This window comes from Copadichromis virginalis, linkage group LG15 (genome assembly GCF_057382275.1).
Source record: "Copadichromis virginalis isolate Kocher_CV1m ecotype Utaka linkage group LG15, C_Virginalis_male_GT1.1, whole genome shotgun sequence".
In the NCBI taxonomy this organism is placed as follows: Eukaryota; Metazoa; Chordata; class Actinopteri; order Cichliformes; family Cichlidae; genus Copadichromis; species Copadichromis virginalis.
Genome location: NC_140632.1, coordinates 13,697,772 through 13,717,752, shown reverse-complemented (window position 1 = coordinate 13,717,752; position 19,981 = coordinate 13,697,772). Strand labels below are relative to the sequence as shown.

The window sequence follows — 19,981 nt, the reverse complement described above, 5'->3', positions numbered from 1 at the left end:
CAAAACTGTGACTTCATTCTTTGTTGACAACTCTTATTACAGAGAAAGGGATATAACTGGTAAGGACCTTACAGCCTACTTTTCTAAACAACAGCAACAGTGCTGTAGCAGTTAATTTGATATTTAAATAATTTCTTGCAAAGTGACTATACTCTGGTTCAGTGTTTAGTTCTGTCACAGGTGCTGGAACGTTTTTAGTTCAAGTTCTGATCTTTTGACTAATAAAGCCACATTCAGTTGTTCCTTTATTTACCAGAGGTGTCCACAGTAGGTAGCTCCGCATGGTGGAATGTTTACGCCAAACTCACAGATGCAAACTAAGAGGGATTTGTGCCTCTTCCTTTTGCTTTTTAGACAAAAGTGTAACCCACTTATATATTGGTGGCTCTGATCTTTGTGGTTTATGTCTTGAGCATTTTATTAGTTTCCCCGTTTACCTGTTCAAATTAGCAAAATAAGTATTACATAATTATTGTGCATTGTGCACAAGGGTGTTTTTCGTACATAGATAACTGGTAATCTATCAATCTACCCAAAACATGCCAAGAGGTAGCTTAGAAACAATCAAAAGACAATTAAATGTGCCCGATACATCATAAAAAGACGAATTGTTAAATTACATAATAGGAGTCTAGTACACTGAAAAGCCCAGTAGCCTTTAGTTTACTGCTGTTTTTTCTAGGAACTATGATGAAGAGATAAACAAATGGTACTAATATCAAGCTGCAGTTCAAACTTTAATGAATACTAATTAATTAATTAGTATTCAATTAATTAATTAATTAATTAATAAAATGCTTGTTTTATATTAGTAAGAAAACGTTTATGAAAACATTTAACTGAATAAGTTAAAAATTACGTCAGCGTCTATTCAGTGCTTTCATACCTTTTTTGGGGGGCAAAGAAAAAGCAAGAAGGTATTGGAACCGGAGAAAGAACGTTTTGCGGTGCTGCAAATGCTTGCATTTGATGCAGTACTTGGATTGTTTTGCCACGAGTTTCCGGCATGCAATGCGCGACAGTCACGTGGCCATGATGTTCTGGAAACTGATTGGCTGCCGTTGTGAGTTCAGAGGTTAGCTTATTTGGTAATGTTGTTATGTACCCAGCTGCTGAGATGTGTGTTATCTGTTCATTATTGTAACAGCTGTTGCTCTTTGAGACTTCTGTTACATAAAAATAGTGCACGAATGTGCTATCGCTTGATTATTTGATTCGTTTTGCACTTTTACACATTTGTTTTGATCGGCGATAACTTCGACATGCTAATGCTAGCTGTGTAGCTACGTAGCTTGGTGAGAAGTCTCCTAAATGTCATGTTGTATCGAAACCTGACCTTGTAGTAGCAGTGAGCTGGAAGGCGACTAGAATGGCTTCTGCCAGAGCTATGACATCAACCAGGCTTCTGTGTTTATTCAATGCGACAGCAGCAGGATCCATTAAAACATTAGCCAGGACAGGGTGCAGAGTGTGTCTCACAAGAAATATGAGCAGTTCATCTCCAAGGCTGCAGGGCTGCATGTCAGCATGGATCATTGATCAGTATGGCAGTAATGGTGTTCTGAAGTACACAGAAGAGACCACCGTTCCCACGATTAGTTCTGCCACTGAGGTGATGATTAAGGTCCATGCAGTTAGTCTCAACCCCCTTGATGTAGCTATGAGGGGTAAGTGCTGCTAACTCAAATTAATAATTAACAAAGAAACGAATAACTTACATCAATAAGCCAAGAAAATTCTCAATTTCAGGTGGCTATGGGGCTAAACTGCTGAAGTTAAGAAGAGATCCATTATCTGTGATGGACAATGACACTGAGTTTCCTCTCATTCTTGGTCGTGATTTGTCTGGTGTAGTAGTGGACTGTGGATCTGGGGTTACCCATTTTGCCCTGGGAGATGAGGTAGGTTCTGCATTGCACAATCGTCTTTTAAAAGATGTACTGGAAATTAGTGACAATAATATTATAGCTGCATTCATTGCATTGATGTTAAAGTTAGTGTTTAGTGCTCTTTATTGACATCCTCTTAAGGAATATTAGAAACACATCTAAACACATTCTATTACAACATCAGCAGCAGCTACAAGCTTTCTCAGATTGTTAGTGAAAATTTACCATATTCTCATATTGTACTCTAGTGCCTCTTCTATTCATTTGGAATGCATTAAGTTGTACATGTGCACTTAAAAAGTGACTTCGTAATATCAGATACTTTATTAGTTGCTATTTTGTTGCTTCATTCTACCTTCACTACCTTCATTCTTTGTGGCATAAATTCAAAAAGGTGATGGAAACATTTCTTGAAGATTTTGGTCCATATTGACTTGGACAGTTGTTGCAGATTTGTCAACTGCACATTCATGATGTGAATCTCCCGTTCCACCACGTCCCAAAAGTTCACTATTGGATTGTAGGGCATTTAAGAACACTTGTCCTTTTCAAGAAACCAGTTTGATGTGAGCTTTCTGACATGGTGTTATCCTGCTGGGAGGGATCAGCATGGTCAGCAACAATACTCAGACAGGCTGTGACATTTAAATGATGCTCGGTTGGTACTAAGGGGTCCAAGTGTGCCAAGAAAATATCCCCCACACCATTATACCACCACCACCAGCCTGAACATTTGATACAAGGCATGATGCATACATGCATTTATCTTCTTTTCACCAAATTCTGACCCTACAATCTGAATGCCACAGTAGAAATCTAGACTTGTCTGACCAGGCAACCTTTTTCTAATCTAATGGCAACTGGTGTGGTCTTCCACTGCTGCTGTAGCTGACTTGCATCAAGGTTCATTATATTGCACATTCAGAGATGCTCCTCTGGATTCCTTGGTTGTAACAAGTGGTGATTTGAGTTACTTTTGCCTTCCTATCAGTTTTAACCAGTCTGGCCATTCTTTGACATCAATAGGGACGTTTTGACCAGAGAACTGATGCTCACTGAAAAATGTCTCTTTTTCAGTCAATTCTTTGTATACCCAAGAGATGGTTGAGTGGGGAAAATCCCAATAGATAATTTGTGTCTGAAATGCTTAGACCAGTTCATCTGGCATCAACAACCAGGTCATATCCAAAGTCCATTAAATTATCCTTTCCTCCTCGTTCTGATGGGGAACTTCATCAGGTTGTCTTGACCATGTCTACATGCATAAATGCACTGATATGCTGCTCCCATGGACCATATGTCTGCCTGATTAGCTATATGCTTTAACAAGCAATTGATCTGGTGTACCATGCAAAGTAGCCAATAAGTGTCTATTAGTGATCAACTGACAACCTGAAAAATAACTAGACAGGATGATCTTTTTAATATTTTGTCAGATTCAAATGCAATTTGAAATTGAGTAGATGACTGTAAAAGAAAGTGCACAAAGCAAGCAAAATGCTTTGTTTGTTCTTGTACATTTATAATATATTATTTGCATAATAATATAGTCACGATATTCATAGACATATGGACTGAGGGTCAAAGTCATAAAGACTGGGCACCCTTGATTTTATGTGAAGTGATAAATACCATATTAAAAATGCGAAGGCAAATTTGCTGATGTTACACAATTTTTCTAAAGTTAAATATGGTTATATTGCTTAGCCCACTTACATGCACCTCCATAGTTAAGTCATTCAGAGACATTTTCTTGTTGAAAAGATCAAGTGCTTTCTGCTTGGTCTCCCAGTCAGTGTGACTCATAATTTGAGACCCTGCTGTCTCCCACATATCTACATTACTGTCTTCCTGCAGAGAGAAATGCAATTATGCAAATCTGGCTTAAAGTGAATGTAATTAAATCACTGAACAATACAGCAGTAAAATTTTCCACATGCACTATTCTAGTAATTGTATTTCACCAGTATAAAAATATCTTTGGAAACGTCTAATGATGAGAAAGGACAGGAGCAGTTGTGTGAGACCCTAATAGCTGATTAACCAGATTCAGAGAGTGAGAGTAGGTGGTTAATTTAAGTTGTGTTCTGCATGTTAAATGTCATATTTGTCTTCAGGTGTGGGCTGCTGTTCCCCCTTGGAAACAAGGCAGCCTGGCTGAATATGTGACTCTAACAGAGTACGAGGTGAGCAGAGTCTGTGCAGCAGTTGGATGGCGGTGCATTTTCAGAATTAACTGTGAATAATTTAACGAGTGTCTACACAAAGACTGAGATTAAAGTAATTTTATTGTCAGTTTGTTTTTAAACTAATGGAAAAAGTTCATTGAGAACCCTTATTTAAACTGTAAAATACATTAAACAAAAGTTCGGAAGAAGCGAACCCTGTTTAGTAATCCTTCACTGTAAAATGTAATTAGGATTAAGTTTGTTTGTTAGCTGTAGCTGCGGTGGCACCAATTAAAGGGACATACAAATTGCCCTGTGTTTTCTTGCTGCATTGAACTTCATTTATTCTCCGACTCTGGCTGTCTGCCCTCACAGTAGCTGTGCTGATTAGACACAGCCTCAAAGTTTATAAATGTAAAATATTGTTTACAAGTGAATGCAATTCTAACATTGTTAACACTCTCTGTGTGGCTGATTTTTGCAGGTTTCCCATAAGCCAAAAGTACTGAGCCACATAGAGGCGGCATCCATTCCTTATGTAGCCAACACTTCTCTGTCTGCACTTGTCAATGGAGGTGGTCTTTGCAGAGACAGTTCTTCAAATAAAAGGCAAGAATCAGCCTGATCCAAAATAATTTTATGTTGAGCTCATTTCACCCTGTTGCCATGTATACTTATTAAAAAAAAAACATTAAAAAAGTGTTAAGCCCCTGAATGCTATAAAAGATTTAATAATGTCTTTCGTTTGTGACTTGGAGAATTGAATATGCTCTTTCCTTGTTGAGAAATCAGTCCAGTCATGTCGACTCAGAATGTAACGAAACCCGTTTCAACACTTTCATTTCATTTTAATTGGCAACAAGAGTTTTAAAATAACGCATTTAACCTGCAAACGTCAAAACATTTAACCTAACCCGCTAACGTAATAGCTTCCAATCCTGCAAATCCCTTTGTACCCCCTGAGGCTTCCACTTCTTTTCGTAGCTTTGCATAAATGAGTCACACAGTAATTGAATGACCCTCTTGTTGCTGGGGTTTCTCCTCCTAGAGTTTTAATCACTGGAGGATCAGGAGGTGTTGGAACATTTGCTATTCAGGTAAGACAGAGTGTCTTCGTTTGGCTATGCCTGTATCTATATTTATGCCTTTTAAACCCTGACAAAGTAAGATCTCTTGCTGTGTGCATACTCCCTGTTTTTTATCCTTTATGTTTCACCAGCTGTTGAAGGCTTGGGGCGCCCACGTAACGGTCACCTGCTCTCAGAACGCTGTGGGTCTTGTTAGAGGGCTGGGAGCTGATGAAGTGCTGGACTACACAGCAGGAGATGTGGTTGAACAACTAGAAATGATGGAGAAGTAAGAGCTGCAGTGTATACATTGAAACTTGTGTGGTTAGATTGTACTGTGTTTAAAGAAACGCTGGAGCAAAATGTTGCTCACTGGTCCCAATGCTGGTGTCTACTGAAGTATCATTAGAGTCTGTGCCAATCCAGTGAACGTGTTAATTAAAAAGGACTCATCTAGATTTGCTAAATTTGGTGTGTTTCGCCCTTTAAACACCCAAATGTGGTAAACATATTCCTATCAGCTTGGCACACCTGTTCCCTGACTCGCTTTCTAGTTTCCATGGAAACCACGGTTTAAGGTCTGAGTGGATGATGGTTCATTTATTTTCCTGCCCCTAAAACAAAATTGGTAGTGCTTGGTTTGGTTTCTTAGAATTCCAGCAAGGGGCTAAACCAGCACAGTGCATAGTGTACTGACATAGGATAATTTGTTTTGAAAAAGTAAATTTTGTTTTGTTTTTTTACCACATTTCCAGCAAGATGTTTACAAGATTGTCTGCCTCTTTTTTCCACCTCAAGGTTTGACGTTGTTTTTGACGGCGTGGGTGGGGACACAGAGGAGTGGGCGATGGGCCTGCTAAAGCCCTGGTCTGGTGCAAAATACGTCACACTGGTAACACCTTTACTTCTCAACACCGACTCTATGGGCCTATTGGATGGTACATTGAATGCTGGTTTCTCTCTGCAGAGCAAGGCCATTCAGGTAAACACCAGTAAAACTGACTTTTGATTCAAACAAAAGTGGATGTACACAAAAAAAAAGCTTCCACTGAGGTTGTTTATTTTTGTAACACGGACTGAGGTTTGTTTTTCTCACTAAGGCATTATTCTGGGTGTGGCCTGCCAGTGCTTCCAAATTGAAATGTCATACTTGATCCTCAGTGGCATGGAAAGAAGACATGGATATTTCTTTTCCATTCAGTTGATTATATGGATTGGAGCTGAGGTGACACAGGGAGGGGGGAAAAGTCAAGTGATGACTTGACTGAGCGTCACAGTAAATTTTTGCACTGCCTGTATTTTTTCTTCTGTTTGTATGTGCTGTGTGCAGGTGAAGATGGAATAGCATTAACACTTTGAGTCCCTGCATGCGTGTTAGGTTTGTGGTGTTGCGTTTCCCTAATAGCTGGTGTTCATGTCATGAAGATCATGACCGAACAGACGAGGACAGGGTGGACAGGGTGCTCTAGGGACTGAGTGAACTTGTCCTGGGCAGGGTAGGCACTGGTGACAGCACAGCTGGCAGCGTTAGAATGGATGAGACAGTGTGTGTGTGCGTGCGTGCATGTGTTTGCTGCTGAACCAGCAGTATTTGGTGTTTGTTCAGATTGTGGCCAACCATTTCCCCCCCCTCCCGGCAAATACCACTGTTTGTGTGTTTCTTGCCAAGCCTCCGAGGCCTTTTGTCCATGGGAGCAGCCAGCTGGTCACTTTGGCGAGGCTCCGCTGCATCAGTCACACCCTCGGTGCCCAACGCTGGACAGCCTGCCATTTTTATCTGTGCAACTGAGCCCTCTAGTGTCAAACTAGAGCTGCACTGAACAATCATGAACTGTCTGGTTTTTAACAAGCAAATCAGGGTGGTTTTACCAGAGCAGTTTTACATAATAACACAATATTATCAAGTATAAAGCAAGGTTATGTTTGGTTTTGTTGTTTTAAATGAATTATTACACCACTAATTTTATTTAGACATTTGGAGCACCTTTTACAGACCTTTTTTCATAGCTGGCAGTCCTGGTCTTTTTCACATATAGCAGGAAAAATCTTAGTGAAACAAACCATTAGTGGTTTCTCTGTTTAATTTAGATGCCCTAATAAACTAGTATGCCATCAACCAAAGTATTTGTGCTCAGAATCCTGCATCACTCAAAGAAACGTAGCTCAGATTCATGCGATATGTGATGGTCAGAGGTCCAGTTTGTGTCCGTGTGTGTAAAACTAAATACTAGCTTTCAAGTTATGTATTATTTTTTAAGAACAACAATTTAATAAATGATAATTGTATTACTAGATGTGAACAATAACACTGCTAATATAATCCAACATTCCTGTTTCTGCTCATCTCATCATCAGTTATTCATGACAGTGCGTCTGAAAATTCACAAAACCAAATCATTAATCTAAACATAAATGTTTAAATTAGGTGCTTTAACATTTTTAGTAACCTTCAGTAGTTTATTGAAAACTTATCAGGAAATTAGTGCTAATTAGTCCTCTCATACAAAATGCGGTTTCTTCCTCCTAAATCCTTATGGTGCTAATTACTGTAAGTCAGGGTAACTGCCATGTGTGTTTTAGTCAGCTTAGTTGTCTTTTTTGGTGTTCTGATCCAGGTCTTAATTTTTTAAAGTACATTTTTCTACATTTTCCTTCTCTTTTTTCCTAACCGATAACTCTGTGTGGTTACTCATGTGTATGAGATGCAGACAAGCCTGACTTCTAATTACTGCCTCCCGTTTGCTTTCTTCTTAGAATTTATTATCAAGCGGAGTCTTCTATAGGTGGGGATTTTATGCACCAGATGGACCTGCCCTGGATGAAGTCAGCAAGCTGGTAGATGCAGGGAAGGTACTATATGGCTTTATTATTCATATCATGCACACCTGCCTTTTAGGACCATTTGTACTGACAGAATTAGAGTGATGTCTAATTTGCAAATCCGTCACAGGCAGAGAGTTGAATTTATGCAGAGATGGAGATCATGCAACTCACTGAATACTGAACATACCATGGATTCCCTATGAGTTTGTATCCGAGGCTCCCATGTGGCTTTGTGAGGGAGTCAGAATCACATTCCTGCTATTCTGGTTGGCTGGTTGGTTGGTGTTGTGCACGGTTGGCTGCTGGGCGATTGAGTCAGGCGCCATCAGACGGTGAATGGATTTTTAAACAGTGCTGAGCAGCCATTCGCAAAAGCGTGTGGGACCTCTGTCCTTTTGTGCTGGGGCTTACAGCAAGCAGCAAACTCAGGCCAGTGGCGGGAATCTATGACCTCCGGTGCCCCACCACCCCTCCTCACAAAACATACACGCACGATCTCTCTGCTCTCTCTGTCCTATTTGCAGTCAGAAGTGTGGATGGTTTCCAGTGACGCGACTGCCCTCCCCATTCATTGTTAAAGACAAAAGATGGTGACCACAATAACAAGCCTGGCTGCTTGTGTTCTGGGACTAGCACAGGATTGTCCAGCCTCATCACATTCTAAACCCCTCCCTCACGTTTTCACTCTTGCAACTATGAAAGCAGCGATGTTGTAGCATTAGGAGTTTGTGGTTATTTGCTAGACTAAACTTTTTTGATAATGGGTTTGATTATGGGATCACTGTAATTTGCAGTGCTTTGTGACTTGCAAAAAAGCCTCTTCACTAAGATGTGAAAGTGGAAATGGTTCCAGTGCTGTTAAGTTTGGACAGTTACTCATTTTGTCTGGTTTGCTGCTCTTAATGCATGGTGCTTACCTCACGAGTCGGATTTGCACAAGCTGCCACATTCATGACAGACTGTCAATACTTATTCTGATGGGGTTTTTTTTTTTAAGCGCCATTAAAACAAAAGCCAAAACTAATTTTCATAATCAATTGAACTCCTGCCTAAATGTGTAAATCTGATCTTTTAATTATTTCCCATTTCTGCTGCTCTGTCACAGATCCTGCCTGTTGTGGAGGCCCAGTTCTCATTTACTCAGGTGCCTCAGGCTTTTCAGAAGCTCGAGAAGGGCCATGCCAGAGGGAAGACGGTAGTCAGGGTGGCTGAAGAGGACGATAGACAGACTGAAGAGCTGGTGCAGGACAGCAGCACGGAGACTGTAGAGTCAGTGCAAGAAACAGCCAAGCAAAGCTAAGTAGAGGAAAGCAGGTGCCTAGAGAGTTTCTGTTATGATCCTTCTCACCTCCCCTTCACCATCAGCAGAGTGAGAGGTAGTCTGTTTTGTAGCAGACTGCAGTCGTGACCTGCGCTTGTAATTAGAAGATACCAGAAGTTGTATCTCTTGTTAACGAGCCTTCTGCGATGTACTCAAAGTTTTCAAAGTTCTCAAGTCGTGCTGTGTTCATCATGTTGAAATTACTAATGTTACCAGCTAAATGCTCCTCATGTCAACCATGCAGCTGGTTATGGTTACCAGACTTTTGGTAATTAGCTGGCTGGTACAACATTGTATAAAAAAGCTTTTCTGTTACAAATGTGGAAGAAACTATTTGTTTTTTCTTTTTTTGGTTTAGTTACCCATCACTACCTTGTATGTGAAATTATGTGGACATCCTGTAAAGCTACATAATCTGAAAGGAATATATCAGTGTAACTTTCGGGGAACAACAAACATCTGAAATGTTTTGTTTTTTGCATGTCCATTCCACTCAACTGTGCACTGTTTGAGAAGTTCATTGACAAAAATAGTTTTATTATATTGAAAAGAAAAAAGTTCTATGTTGAATAGTTTTGATTAAACAAAAATAAAAGACATGATATTTGTTTCCTTGTGTTGCATGCAGCTGGAAAAAAGCAATATGTACTAAATAACAGCACATTTCATTAAAAAAAATCCAAAAAAAAGTTTTAACACTGTTTTAAGTTAATAAAAATAAGGCAAAAACAGATTTGTTCAATGGAGATACAGCTCAAAAAGTTTGGGGTCACCTAGAAAATGTCTTGTTTTTGAATGTACAACAATATTAATTTGTTTTGTTCTGGTAAAACATTTACTTGATCAGATACCTTGTAAATAACAATGGAACGTGGAATCATAAATCAAACAAAGGATTTTTTATGGAATATCTGCATATGTGTAGGCTAATGTACAGTCAGGCTAAAAGGCCAGTTTTTGTCTCAAGATGGCCAAAAATCACCGTACACTAAACAAGTCAAACTTTCCTTTTCTTTCAGCAGAAAGGAATCCTTAATTGCATCTTAAAACATTTGCAATCATTTAAATATTTTTTTCTTTCAAAAGCAGGACTTTTCAAATTGACCCCAAACTGACAAACGATGTAAGAATAACATGTTAAATATTTCAATTCCTGAATGAACTGTTTGTACGTTTGTTACGTAGCAATACATTCTACCAAAATCCTTAATTTCTCTCCAAGTTGACCTCTTCATCTGCCTTCTCATGGTTCCCCTGCAGCAAAATGTTGAGAACCTCCAGCGGCGTACCTCGTTTGTGAGCACTGTGTGTCACTGCATTAGTGTGTCAGGGATCCAGTTCAGCAGACTTTGTTTTCATATAATCTCCACATCCCACCTTTGTTGTAGTTTACTTGCATCAGGTGTGTTCAGAATCACTTGGTTTTTGTCATAAAGATGACCACCTGAAAGAAACAGATGTTTTTATTAAGTGGATTTTGTATACATATTTTAGCATCATTCTGGTGCCTGGAAAGAGATTGTGTTGCATAATATTGTTTATTTAAGATGGATTAAAAGTAGAATTAAAAATGTTTTGCATATATTTAATTTCACATACAATGATGATAACTCCTACAATAGTGTTCAGTACGCCTATTGCAGGGAAAAATTCAGTCCACAAGGGGTCACTAATTGACAATGATGCAAACAAAGTGACTAGACATAAATCCCCAGTTTTATACTGGGAATATCTAACCACAGGTTTCAAGATCCTTTTTATTGCCTTATGCACAGAAGTTGCATCTTTACTATCTCTTAAATGTGTATGGGAACATAGAATACTCAGTTTAAGAGCTTTAAGTGCTCAAATTAAGTAGGAAGGCACAATGTAAGTTCATTTGCCATTTAATAATAATTGTAGCATTTGCTCCGTAGTCCATATACAGGCAGCTTGTTGGATTTGACAACTTTCATAAGACTAGCCATGAAACCTGAATATTTAATGCATAGAAATCAAACTGAAACTTAAGTATTATGTAACTCTGACATTTGAATTCTCTGTGGGAAGCTTGTCACAGATGGTGCTTGTAGTACAAACAAGTCTTTATATACAAATCATCTATCGGAACAATTTTACTGTTGGTGTTGTAACACTGGTGAGGCTTACCTTTGACTTCCAGGACTAGATCAGGGTTGAGAACATAGCGAATGAAGCCCTCAGGAGTGATGCTCCAGAGGTGGATTTGGTCATCTGGGTCTGGAGTGAGACCCACACGGCTTCCTGCAATTGTCACACTACCACTGGGACTTAGGCAGCACTCCTCCAAGAGCTGGAAACAGAGAGAGGAGTCAGTTAGAGATATTCAAATTACCAGCTGCTAACAGGTAGAATGGTGAAAGATTCATAGATCATATAATATATGATCAGATATAGTGCAGAAAACACCTCTGTTTGACCTGTGGTCACTTTTCTTTAACTCTTTAACATTGTTTTGATTCTCATCTGAGATTTGACCTTAGGATCTAAGATCTTGATCTTGGTCTAAGGGCTGCTATTCATCAAGCTTTCCCTGACCTTTCTTTATCGTTTCGTTGCGTAATGAAGGTACTGTTACCTTGCAGTGTAGGCGTCCATTCTGGTAGAACCAAATCTGCTCCAAACCATCCGCTTCTTCTGTTTCTTGTATCCGTAGCAGTTTGACATCATCTAAATCCCCGGTCACTGACATCATTAGCCCCGTCTGTCTGTTCCTTAAACGGAAGTGCACTTGCTTCTGCTCGGAAAACACATACAAATAGTTGGCGCTTCTTCTCAAAACAGGATTCACAGCAAGGGAATTTCAAATCAACTCGACCATGCTCTTAACTATCACAACTAACAGTCAATCAATCAATGCACATGTGTGGTATCTAAAAGTGCAGCTATGAGCATTACCACCATTGTGGTGCAGTAATCTAATACTTTGCATAGCTTCATTGTATACCTGTAAAAGAGGGCGGAGCGATCCAATTTTCTGCCAGTTGCTGTGTTTCCGCCAGTCGAGCACCTCTCCAGGCTTTAGCAAAATCTGAGCACCCCGATAGTTGATTCCCTCGTATAGCACCCACCTGATTTTTTAAGACGAGACAAAAACATAATCAAGTCTCAGATATTCAACAGCAGAAATGAAAACAACACTTCCTTATCAGCTTTTATCGCTGTCTGGGGACTGACAGTCAGTCACCATGAGTGAAAATTTGGCTTGAAAATGCCAGTCCTTGTTTTAATATATTTCAATATCCTCCTTCCTCGTGTGATAGGATATTACAGGATGCTCAAGAGAGCACAGAGACAGGCAGACATAAACAAACATGATTTTTCTATACCTGTTTTCTTTTTCTTTTCTTTTAATAGCACAAACTAGAAACCAAGCCTTCGATGCTGGTAGGTCATTGTTTTATCTTAAGAAATAGCTGAATTCTGAATCCTGGCTTCCATTCAATGCCTAGCAAAAGATAATAACCCTGCTGAGTTTTATAACAGTCCAATTTTGCTTTGAGGTTAGATGTTGCTTTTCACTCGTTGCTTTATGGCTCATCTCTCCTGCAGCAAGAATGTGCCAGTCCAGAGGCAGCTCTGCCTTACTGCGAGCCCTTTATTTCCTCAGTGTTGGCTCACACCTACAGTCTAAATCTTGCACATCAGCAGCAGGTTTCCACCATCGATCCATCTGTCAGTACTGCCATTCTGCAATATTAGATGTGCTGACCCTGCACTGCATTCAATATTTCTGAATCTGCAAAATGCCATGTTATAGTCTATATGGTACGCCCAAACGAATTCTTTAACTACAGAGGAATCTTTAAAAAATCATCTTAGTTATACCAACAGACATCAAATAAGTACAGGTTGCACAAATAACTATGGAAATGGCACCAGAAAGTTCTGGAAATGTTTTGACATGTTGACTAAAGAGATAATAGCAACTGAATTTGAAATGAAACCAAAATGGATTAAGAGGTGGCACTGCTGAGTAACAACAGGCCACTGTTGTGTGAGTGAAAAGTAAAGAATTTTATTTAGTGTCACGTGTCGCTTAGCGTTAAAGAAACATTTGGGAGTAGAGCAGAATGAACCTGTTAAACACAAACCACAGGGTATCCTTAGTAACGGCTGGATAACCAAACAGGTCTGAAAAGCACTCACACGCCTCCTTCCACCAGCACAGACTGGACTCTGCCACATCCTCCGGCCAGCTGGAGGTTGACTGATCCGTCCTTTAGGACCACCCTCTTCCCATGCAGACCACATCGCTCAAAAAGAGTGATGGATGGAAGTGAGAATTCCTGCCAAGAGTGAGAGAAAGGACAAGTGCATTAACAAGCGCTGAAAGCTCCAGGTCATACAGGTTGACATTAAGGTTATTTTGAAGTTACCCTGGAAACAGGCCACACTCACACCTTTGTGCTCCCTGGCATTTTCACTCCCTGTTTACTGTAAAAGACAGACTGCCTTCTAAATGGACACTAATGTCATGGGTCAACGCATTTAATACTGGATGGTGATGATGTAGATGATAAGGAAAGAAATAAGCAGAAATGTGTGAATTTTTACCTTCTGATACAAAATCACCATTATTGACAGTTATATTTTTTTTTATTTTAACACTTAACAGTTTTGGGATGATTCATCCATTGTTTTTTGACAAGATGTCAAAAAAGTATTCGTTTTATAAATTTGGAAAAAATCAAAGAATTGAACAGCATTTGGGATAAAAAAACAAACAAACCATATGCCACATGACAGACATGTGTACTTCCCACATCTGCTCAGGTCCGAGTCATTTATCATTAAAGGGTGAAGCCAAAACTCCAAAAGGATGTCCAAGTGGTGTCCAACTTTAGTGCAACTGTGCAGATTACAGGCACTATTCATGCACCCTTCAGACAGACTCTCAACTAGCTTGAAAAACTACAATAGCAATGGATATTTGTCTGTGATGCCTTCAGCTGTCAATTACAAATTAGTTTTTGTAGCTTTGCAAGACCTAAATACTGATGAGAGCTAATTTAATGCTTAATCTCCTCCTTAAAGAGTGTTTCAGTTCAAAAATATATTTAATTCTAGAAAACTTAATGTCTACTCCCAGGGTTTAATGACCAAAAATAACATGTTTCAGTTTTAGGCTGGCAATCTGTAAAAGGGGAGTGAGTGTTAATTTGTTAGAAGAATTAAATTATAGACTTACAAAGCCAATAGTCTGTAGTGACAGGATGGAGGAGCTTGTACTGACACAGCCCATTGATCTCAGGTCTGGGTAGTTTCCCACTTCTAACACATACATCCTGCAAGTGAAGTCTTGGCCCTCAAAAGCCATCCAGCTGCAAGAATACATAAATGCAATTACACAAATATACTGACACACACAGAAGAAGAACAAAAGCACAAAAAATGTGCCCGTGTTCTGCACTGAATACGATAGATGATCATTGTGTAAACCTACCTGCACTAAAAAGATTTTCAATTTTAATACTATTCAAGCTTGAAGGTGAACAAGAGCTTTTTACTGAGCTACTGAATTCTTACTTATTAATGGGCCAAAGCAAAATAGTATATTAATATTAATGATGCATTTTATAATATGTAATGCAGGCAGTGTATCACTAGCTACTGCCATATGGGATTTTTTTCTGTTTAGAAAGTGTAACAGTGACAGCCTGAAGCAGACTCTAAATCACAGAAATTGCTTTTTAATGTGACCAATATGCAGTTACAATTGTAGCAGATCACCTTGGCACATCTATCTCTAAAATCTGCTATTGAAAGGCTGTTGTTTTTAGTGCCAGAGATTCACCTTACAGCCCCGCAGTGTGACAGTTTCTTCACAATGTACAGTATTACTCACCTGCCAGCTAGAACCTTGCAGGAGGCCACAGAGAAACCATCCTGCAGGGAGGTCACATTGTCCTCCAGAGTGAGGACAGAGCCCTTAAAACCTGGATCAGAGAAAAGCTGCACCTGAGGCACACACAGCAAGAAAACAAGACTGAGTCATCCACTCTGAGCTCCTCACCTCCTCGTCACATAATAATTGCAATAACGCTTCAAGATTAGATGTGCTTTCTTTCTTCCTTTTTAAATGCCTACCTTAAATTTGGATGCGTTCTCAAAATCATCCTGAAATGAAAATGAAAAAAAAAAAAAAGATTATTGAGACTGATTCACACTGAACCACAAAAGAGAGTGGCGCTGATAGGAAAGGAGAGATGCAACATTGTGGGTGGTATTGCTTTAACTTGTGTGTGTGTGTGTGTGATATGCCCTCCCTCCACTCCGTTTTCCTGGTTTTACCTTTCCTCATGTCTCATTGTCTGTGTTTTTTGTTTTTCTTTAATCTCTGTGTAGTCTGTGTGTGTGTCTGCCTGGGCATTGCACTCCATTCCTGCCCCTTTAATCAACTCACCTCATCCACTAATCAAGCTCCTGTAGCATTCTGTGGCTCGCTTTGGATCGTTCATTCCCTTATGTGAGTCTAACACTACTCCCACTTCTGATTTAGTTTGTTACTCATGTTATGTGACCCTTTGAAGCAACTCTTTGTTTCCGTGTGCATCCTCATCAGCCAGCCTGGCTCTTGCTCACATTGCCTCCAGCAGCCTGGCTTGCTTGTCCTGCTCTCATAACAGGCAGCACGCAGCAGCCAACAAATCCATCTAACAGAGAAACTCGACCGATTCTTTGCACAGTTTGACAAATAATAATCAAATCAAACTCCAGCCGGTCACAAACCGATAGCAGACTGAAAGGCATTCACAAGGTGCAGCAGACACTCTTCAACTCTTCTGCATTAAAAAAAAAAGCTGGGTCCAATGATGTGCAGGGCTGTCCTGTCAGAGGTATTGACACACATTTTGAACCTCCCTTAAAACCACCATCGGGCCTATTCCCAGAAAAATTTACTGTAACTCGTTTGTACAACCACTAGTCAGTTGATCTAACCTCTGTCATCTCAAAAGCCTTTGAAGGATTGATACTCACATCAAAGACTCCATCCTTTTTACATTTAAACTCCACAGAAATTGTTTACACAAATATCTGAGACAGACCATCTTAACTTTAAAGCCAAATAATTAATTTTTAATGACTCGCCTACTCTAATTGGGACCGATCATTACAGCATTTTACCGAGTCTTGTCTTGTATATGCCTCTTTGTCATCATCCAGTTTGTAACCAAAGCAACTTCACGATGAGTCACTTTTGTGATCTAAGATATTTTTGCTTTCAATCTAATGACAAGAATTTTCCTCTCTCATGCTGGATAAGTAATTTTATTCACATTTCTGCTCTGCTTCATGCTCCCAGAGCTAATCCACTGTAAAGCCTGGTATCTGTCGCGTGTTATCCCTGACATTCATTTTCCTATTTTAAGGATTCCACCTTAAATTTTGATTGTAAAAGTTGCTGGTTACAAGCAGCGAAACCACATGGTGAGTCACACTAGTACCTCAAGAGGAAGTGAAAATTCACCAGCAGTTGTGCAACTATTCATCGTGCAAAGCTGATGGAGCTAATCGTGCAGGTCAAGCAAACACACTGGCTGCTGCATTGATTAAATGTAAAATATCACAGTCGCCAGACCATCTGTCTAATAACCAGACAATGTTTCCACCTTGTGAGTCACAACTCTTACCAGCATGACAGGCATTGTTGAGCCAACTCTGTGCTGCAGTGCCCCCCAGTCCTCTGGGCTTCCATACAGGCCTTTTTCCAGGACATAAGGCTCGCCACAAAAGCCTGGCTCTTCAAACACAACCCAGCTGAGAACAAAAACAAAAGAGGAGCACCCTTTACTTTTGACATGACATTCTTTTTTCATTTTCATTTCATTTTAATTGGTAAAGAAACAGAGTGTTTGATGGGCCATGGCTGAAACCCACAAGAATTCAGGCACAGTTGTGCTCGTTCAGCAACAACTTGCGGTCAAAATCCAATACCGTCCCGCATGATAGCATCTCAGCAGCTACTCTGTTGAAAAATGTGGCATGTCACGAGTGGCTGTGGGAGTGGGTGTTGCATTTGCAGAACTGTGTGTGTCCTAACGTGCAAGACTGAAAAACTGACAGTTGTCTCCCAGCAAAACAAACGGAACGCAAATGAGCCAATCAAACAGCAGAAGAACATGGGCGAGGCCGCGCAGTCTAATAACAGACTAGCAGCGCAGCAAGAATAACCTTTCAATGTCATGAGAGTCTTTTCTCATAAAGAAGGACGTTATGTTCCACTCCACATTATTAACCATTTTCTTCCTCTCCCTTGGGTAGAAGCAATCAGGAAAGCATGCTCTGCGCTTCATTATTCTCGTTTGCTTCCTGTTTGTTTACTTCTGCATTTTTTTTCTAGCTGATCATACCATAAAGAGAGGTTGAAAGGCAAGCAGTGATGGAACACTGCCACTGCTCATTCCTACAGCATGTGGTTAAAAAAAAAAAAAAGATGGTGATAAAAAATACCTCAAGGGAATAAAGAATTTCCAAATATAAACAGAATTCCTTGTTAACTAAGTTTAAAGATCTGAGTCTGCCTCCTCCACACTCTCCAAGAAGTCACAGAGTTGTTTCCCACTGCAAAAAGTCTGAGATAGTCCTAAGGTCTGGAACATATGCACGGCAGACTAACCATTAGTGAACGAGGTAATCTGTCTCGACCTGTCAGCAAAGGTGTGGCAGTCATGCAGCCACGCTCCTGAGAAGCAACGAAGGGTAATAAACCACACAAGACTTCACAGGAACTGTAGCCTCAACTAATCATCAAGCTGGCGGGAAGAAAAGCATCTAAAAACATGTAGAGTAGTCTAAGTCGTTCTCCATCAAGGTAGGTAATCAAGCAATATTTGTTAGAACCATACCCAAGCATTTCACCACAAGTCTTGCAGATTGAAGATGACTTGCAAAGGAAAGTGTTTAACCCATTTCTAACAGCCGAAAATACGTTTTTTCTAAAATACCCCAAACCCATAACGATCACAAAACAATAAACCATAATAAGCATGCTACTTACACACCACCGCCGACATCAATAGACTGCGTCTTCATGCCATAGCCCGTCTCATCCATGTTAATAACAGGCACTGAGAGGTCAATGTTCATCCCCAGCTCGCCAAAATCTCTGTCGCTGAACATCTTGAGGTGTGGAGACATGAAATCCTGTGACAAGAATAAAATCATTTTAGGAAAAGCTGCAGACAAACACAAAATCTTGGGTTGAAGATCAAAACAATAAATATGTATGTTAGGAATAAAGTCAATTTACTCTAGGGAGTTATTTTTAAACTGTTATACATTTTTCCAGTCACACCAATTGCAAAGAATATGATTACACAACAGCTTATAGGTTTCTGATGTACTTGCACACCCTGTCCAAAAAATGAAGACAGTATCAGCTTAGGCACGACACGAAATGTAGCTCAGCTGCAATCCTGGCATATCAGCATACCATCTTACATCAGCTGACGTCTCAGGTGATATCCTGATATACATCCAAATAGTAAATCTCATATAGGGTTCTCTATTTAACTTGCATGCACAATTGCACAGCTGCTTTGCAACCCGCCTCTACCACTCCTTTTTCATGCTTCTATCTGATTTAAATGTTATGACTGATGTCTGCTCTGTTCTTTATGGGAGGTCTCACTGCCTCTATCTTCCCACTTATATACAGGGAGGGGAGGTCTCAGAACAGAGAAAGACCAAAAAAATACATTACTGAAGACAGAAAACACAATTATCCTTCGATTAAAGTGGTCCTGACTGAAAAGCTGTTTCTAGACAAAAAGCACCATAATGAAAGCGCCCTTGAGCAAAAACTGCTTTGGGGTAAGATTAATATATTATATGCAAGATGTTGATTTGTTTATAGAATCTGGGGCTTCCAAAAACTGTTTATGCCTTCGAGTTGCTATTAACAATTTGTATATAACAATTTTCTGCAGACTTTATACTGTTTTCTTGTACATCCAAAAGTCAGCCATGCCCACTGGGGATACAGTGGAATGTATTTCTTTGCAACAGCTTCTTAAAACAAAAAGTTGTTTTTGCTTTCTTTCTGTTTAAAACAATTCCCCAACAAAGACTTGGAAAATTGGCATTTTGTCTACCATTTAATAAATATGTCTCCCTGCTTGCTAATGCTCCAGACTCTTCATAGTCAGTGTTTATGTGGAAGTTTTTGGTCTCAATAGTTTTTATTATATTATATTTTTACATTAGCTTGCAGTCTAAAGAAGAAGAACAAGGTACTGAGCCCTGAATCGACCCCGACGAATCCACTGATGTGTGCATGACAGAGCTAAGCTTTGTCAGAATGGGTGAATGCAGGTTATAGTGTGAAGCACCTTGAATGGTCTTAAAGCCTACAAAAGCGTGCTATTTTTATTTTTCGACAATCAGCTGCAATCTGAATTGTAACCTTCATCAACTCAGAGTGGTTATGCAAAATTCAAGCATCAGTTGGCGGTTGCTATTAATCACACACTGGTATATGCTAAACTCCTTGCTAGTTTTTTAGTGTTTGCAGTACTCACAGACAGTATCGGTCGCAATGACAGAAGTTCTGAGCCGCCCCAGTCACTGCACTCCAGGTACTCTCCTTCCTCCAGGATGTGCTGCTGACCCTCGAACCCAGACTCACTGTAGCCCACCCAGCTGATGCAAGAACCAAAATGCAGCAAAGTCACTGATTAGAGCTAAACTGGT

General features: G+C 39.8%; 2 protein-coding genes across 2 annotated transcripts in view; one reads left to right on the top strand and one right to left on the bottom strand.

Annotated features, from left to right (window-relative positions):
* The first annotated feature begins 1,039 nt into the window (after window positions 1-1,039).
* LOC146692087 (NAD(P)H oxidoreductase RTN4IP1, mitochondrial-like) lies at window positions 1,040-9,867 on the top strand. Its single transcript, XM_085432028.1, has 9 exons — window positions 1,040-1,667; window positions 1,750-1,901; window positions 4,007-4,075; window positions 4,542-4,666; window positions 5,106-5,154; window positions 5,277-5,413; window positions 5,923-6,106; window positions 7,879-7,974; window positions 9,053-9,867. Exons 1-9 carry the CDS (start codon window positions 1,370-1,372, stop codon window positions 9,245-9,247), a joined length of 1,305 nt encoding a protein of 434 aa, XP_085288154.1. The 5' UTR covers window positions 1,040-1,369; the 3' UTR covers window positions 9,248-9,867.
* Window positions 9,785-19,981, bottom strand: part of LOC146692086 (uncharacterized) — a 25,280-nt gene continuing 15,083 nt past the window's right edge. Inside the window, exons 12-22 of the mRNA XM_085432029.1 lie at window positions 19,810-19,930; window positions 18,288-18,433; window positions 16,921-17,047; window positions 15,377-15,406; window positions 15,135-15,247; window positions 14,478-14,610; window positions 13,436-13,575; window positions 12,234-12,357; window positions 11,865-12,023; window positions 11,417-11,579; window positions 9,785-10,712 (exon numbers count right to left, since the gene is read on the bottom strand). Of these exons, the coding sequence (XP_085288155.1) occupies window positions 10,624-10,712; window positions 11,417-11,579; window positions 11,865-12,023; window positions 12,234-12,357; window positions 13,436-13,575; window positions 14,478-14,610; window positions 15,135-15,247; window positions 15,377-15,406; window positions 16,921-17,047; window positions 18,288-18,433; window positions 19,810-19,930 (1,345 nt within the window). The 3' untranslated portion in view covers window positions 9,785-10,623. The remainder of the gene's footprint in view (window positions 10,713-11,416; window positions 11,580-11,864; window positions 12,024-12,233; window positions 12,358-13,435; window positions 13,576-14,477; window positions 14,611-15,134; window positions 15,248-15,376; window positions 15,407-16,920; window positions 17,048-18,287; window positions 18,434-19,809; window positions 19,931-19,981) is intronic.

Coding starts and splice junctions, on each gene's coding strand:
- LOC146692087 (XM_085432028.1), top strand. CDS start 1,370: ATGGCTTCTGCCAGAGCTATGACATCAACCAGGCTTCTGTGTTTATTC. Junction 1,668..1,749: donor CCTTGATGTAGCTATGAGGG/GTAAGTGCTGCT, acceptor TCTCAATTTCAG/GTGGCTATGGGGCTAAACTG. Junction 5,155..5,276: donor TTGGAACATTTGCTATTCAG/GTAAGACAGAGT, acceptor ATGTTTCACCAG/CTGTTGAAGGCTTGGGGCGC.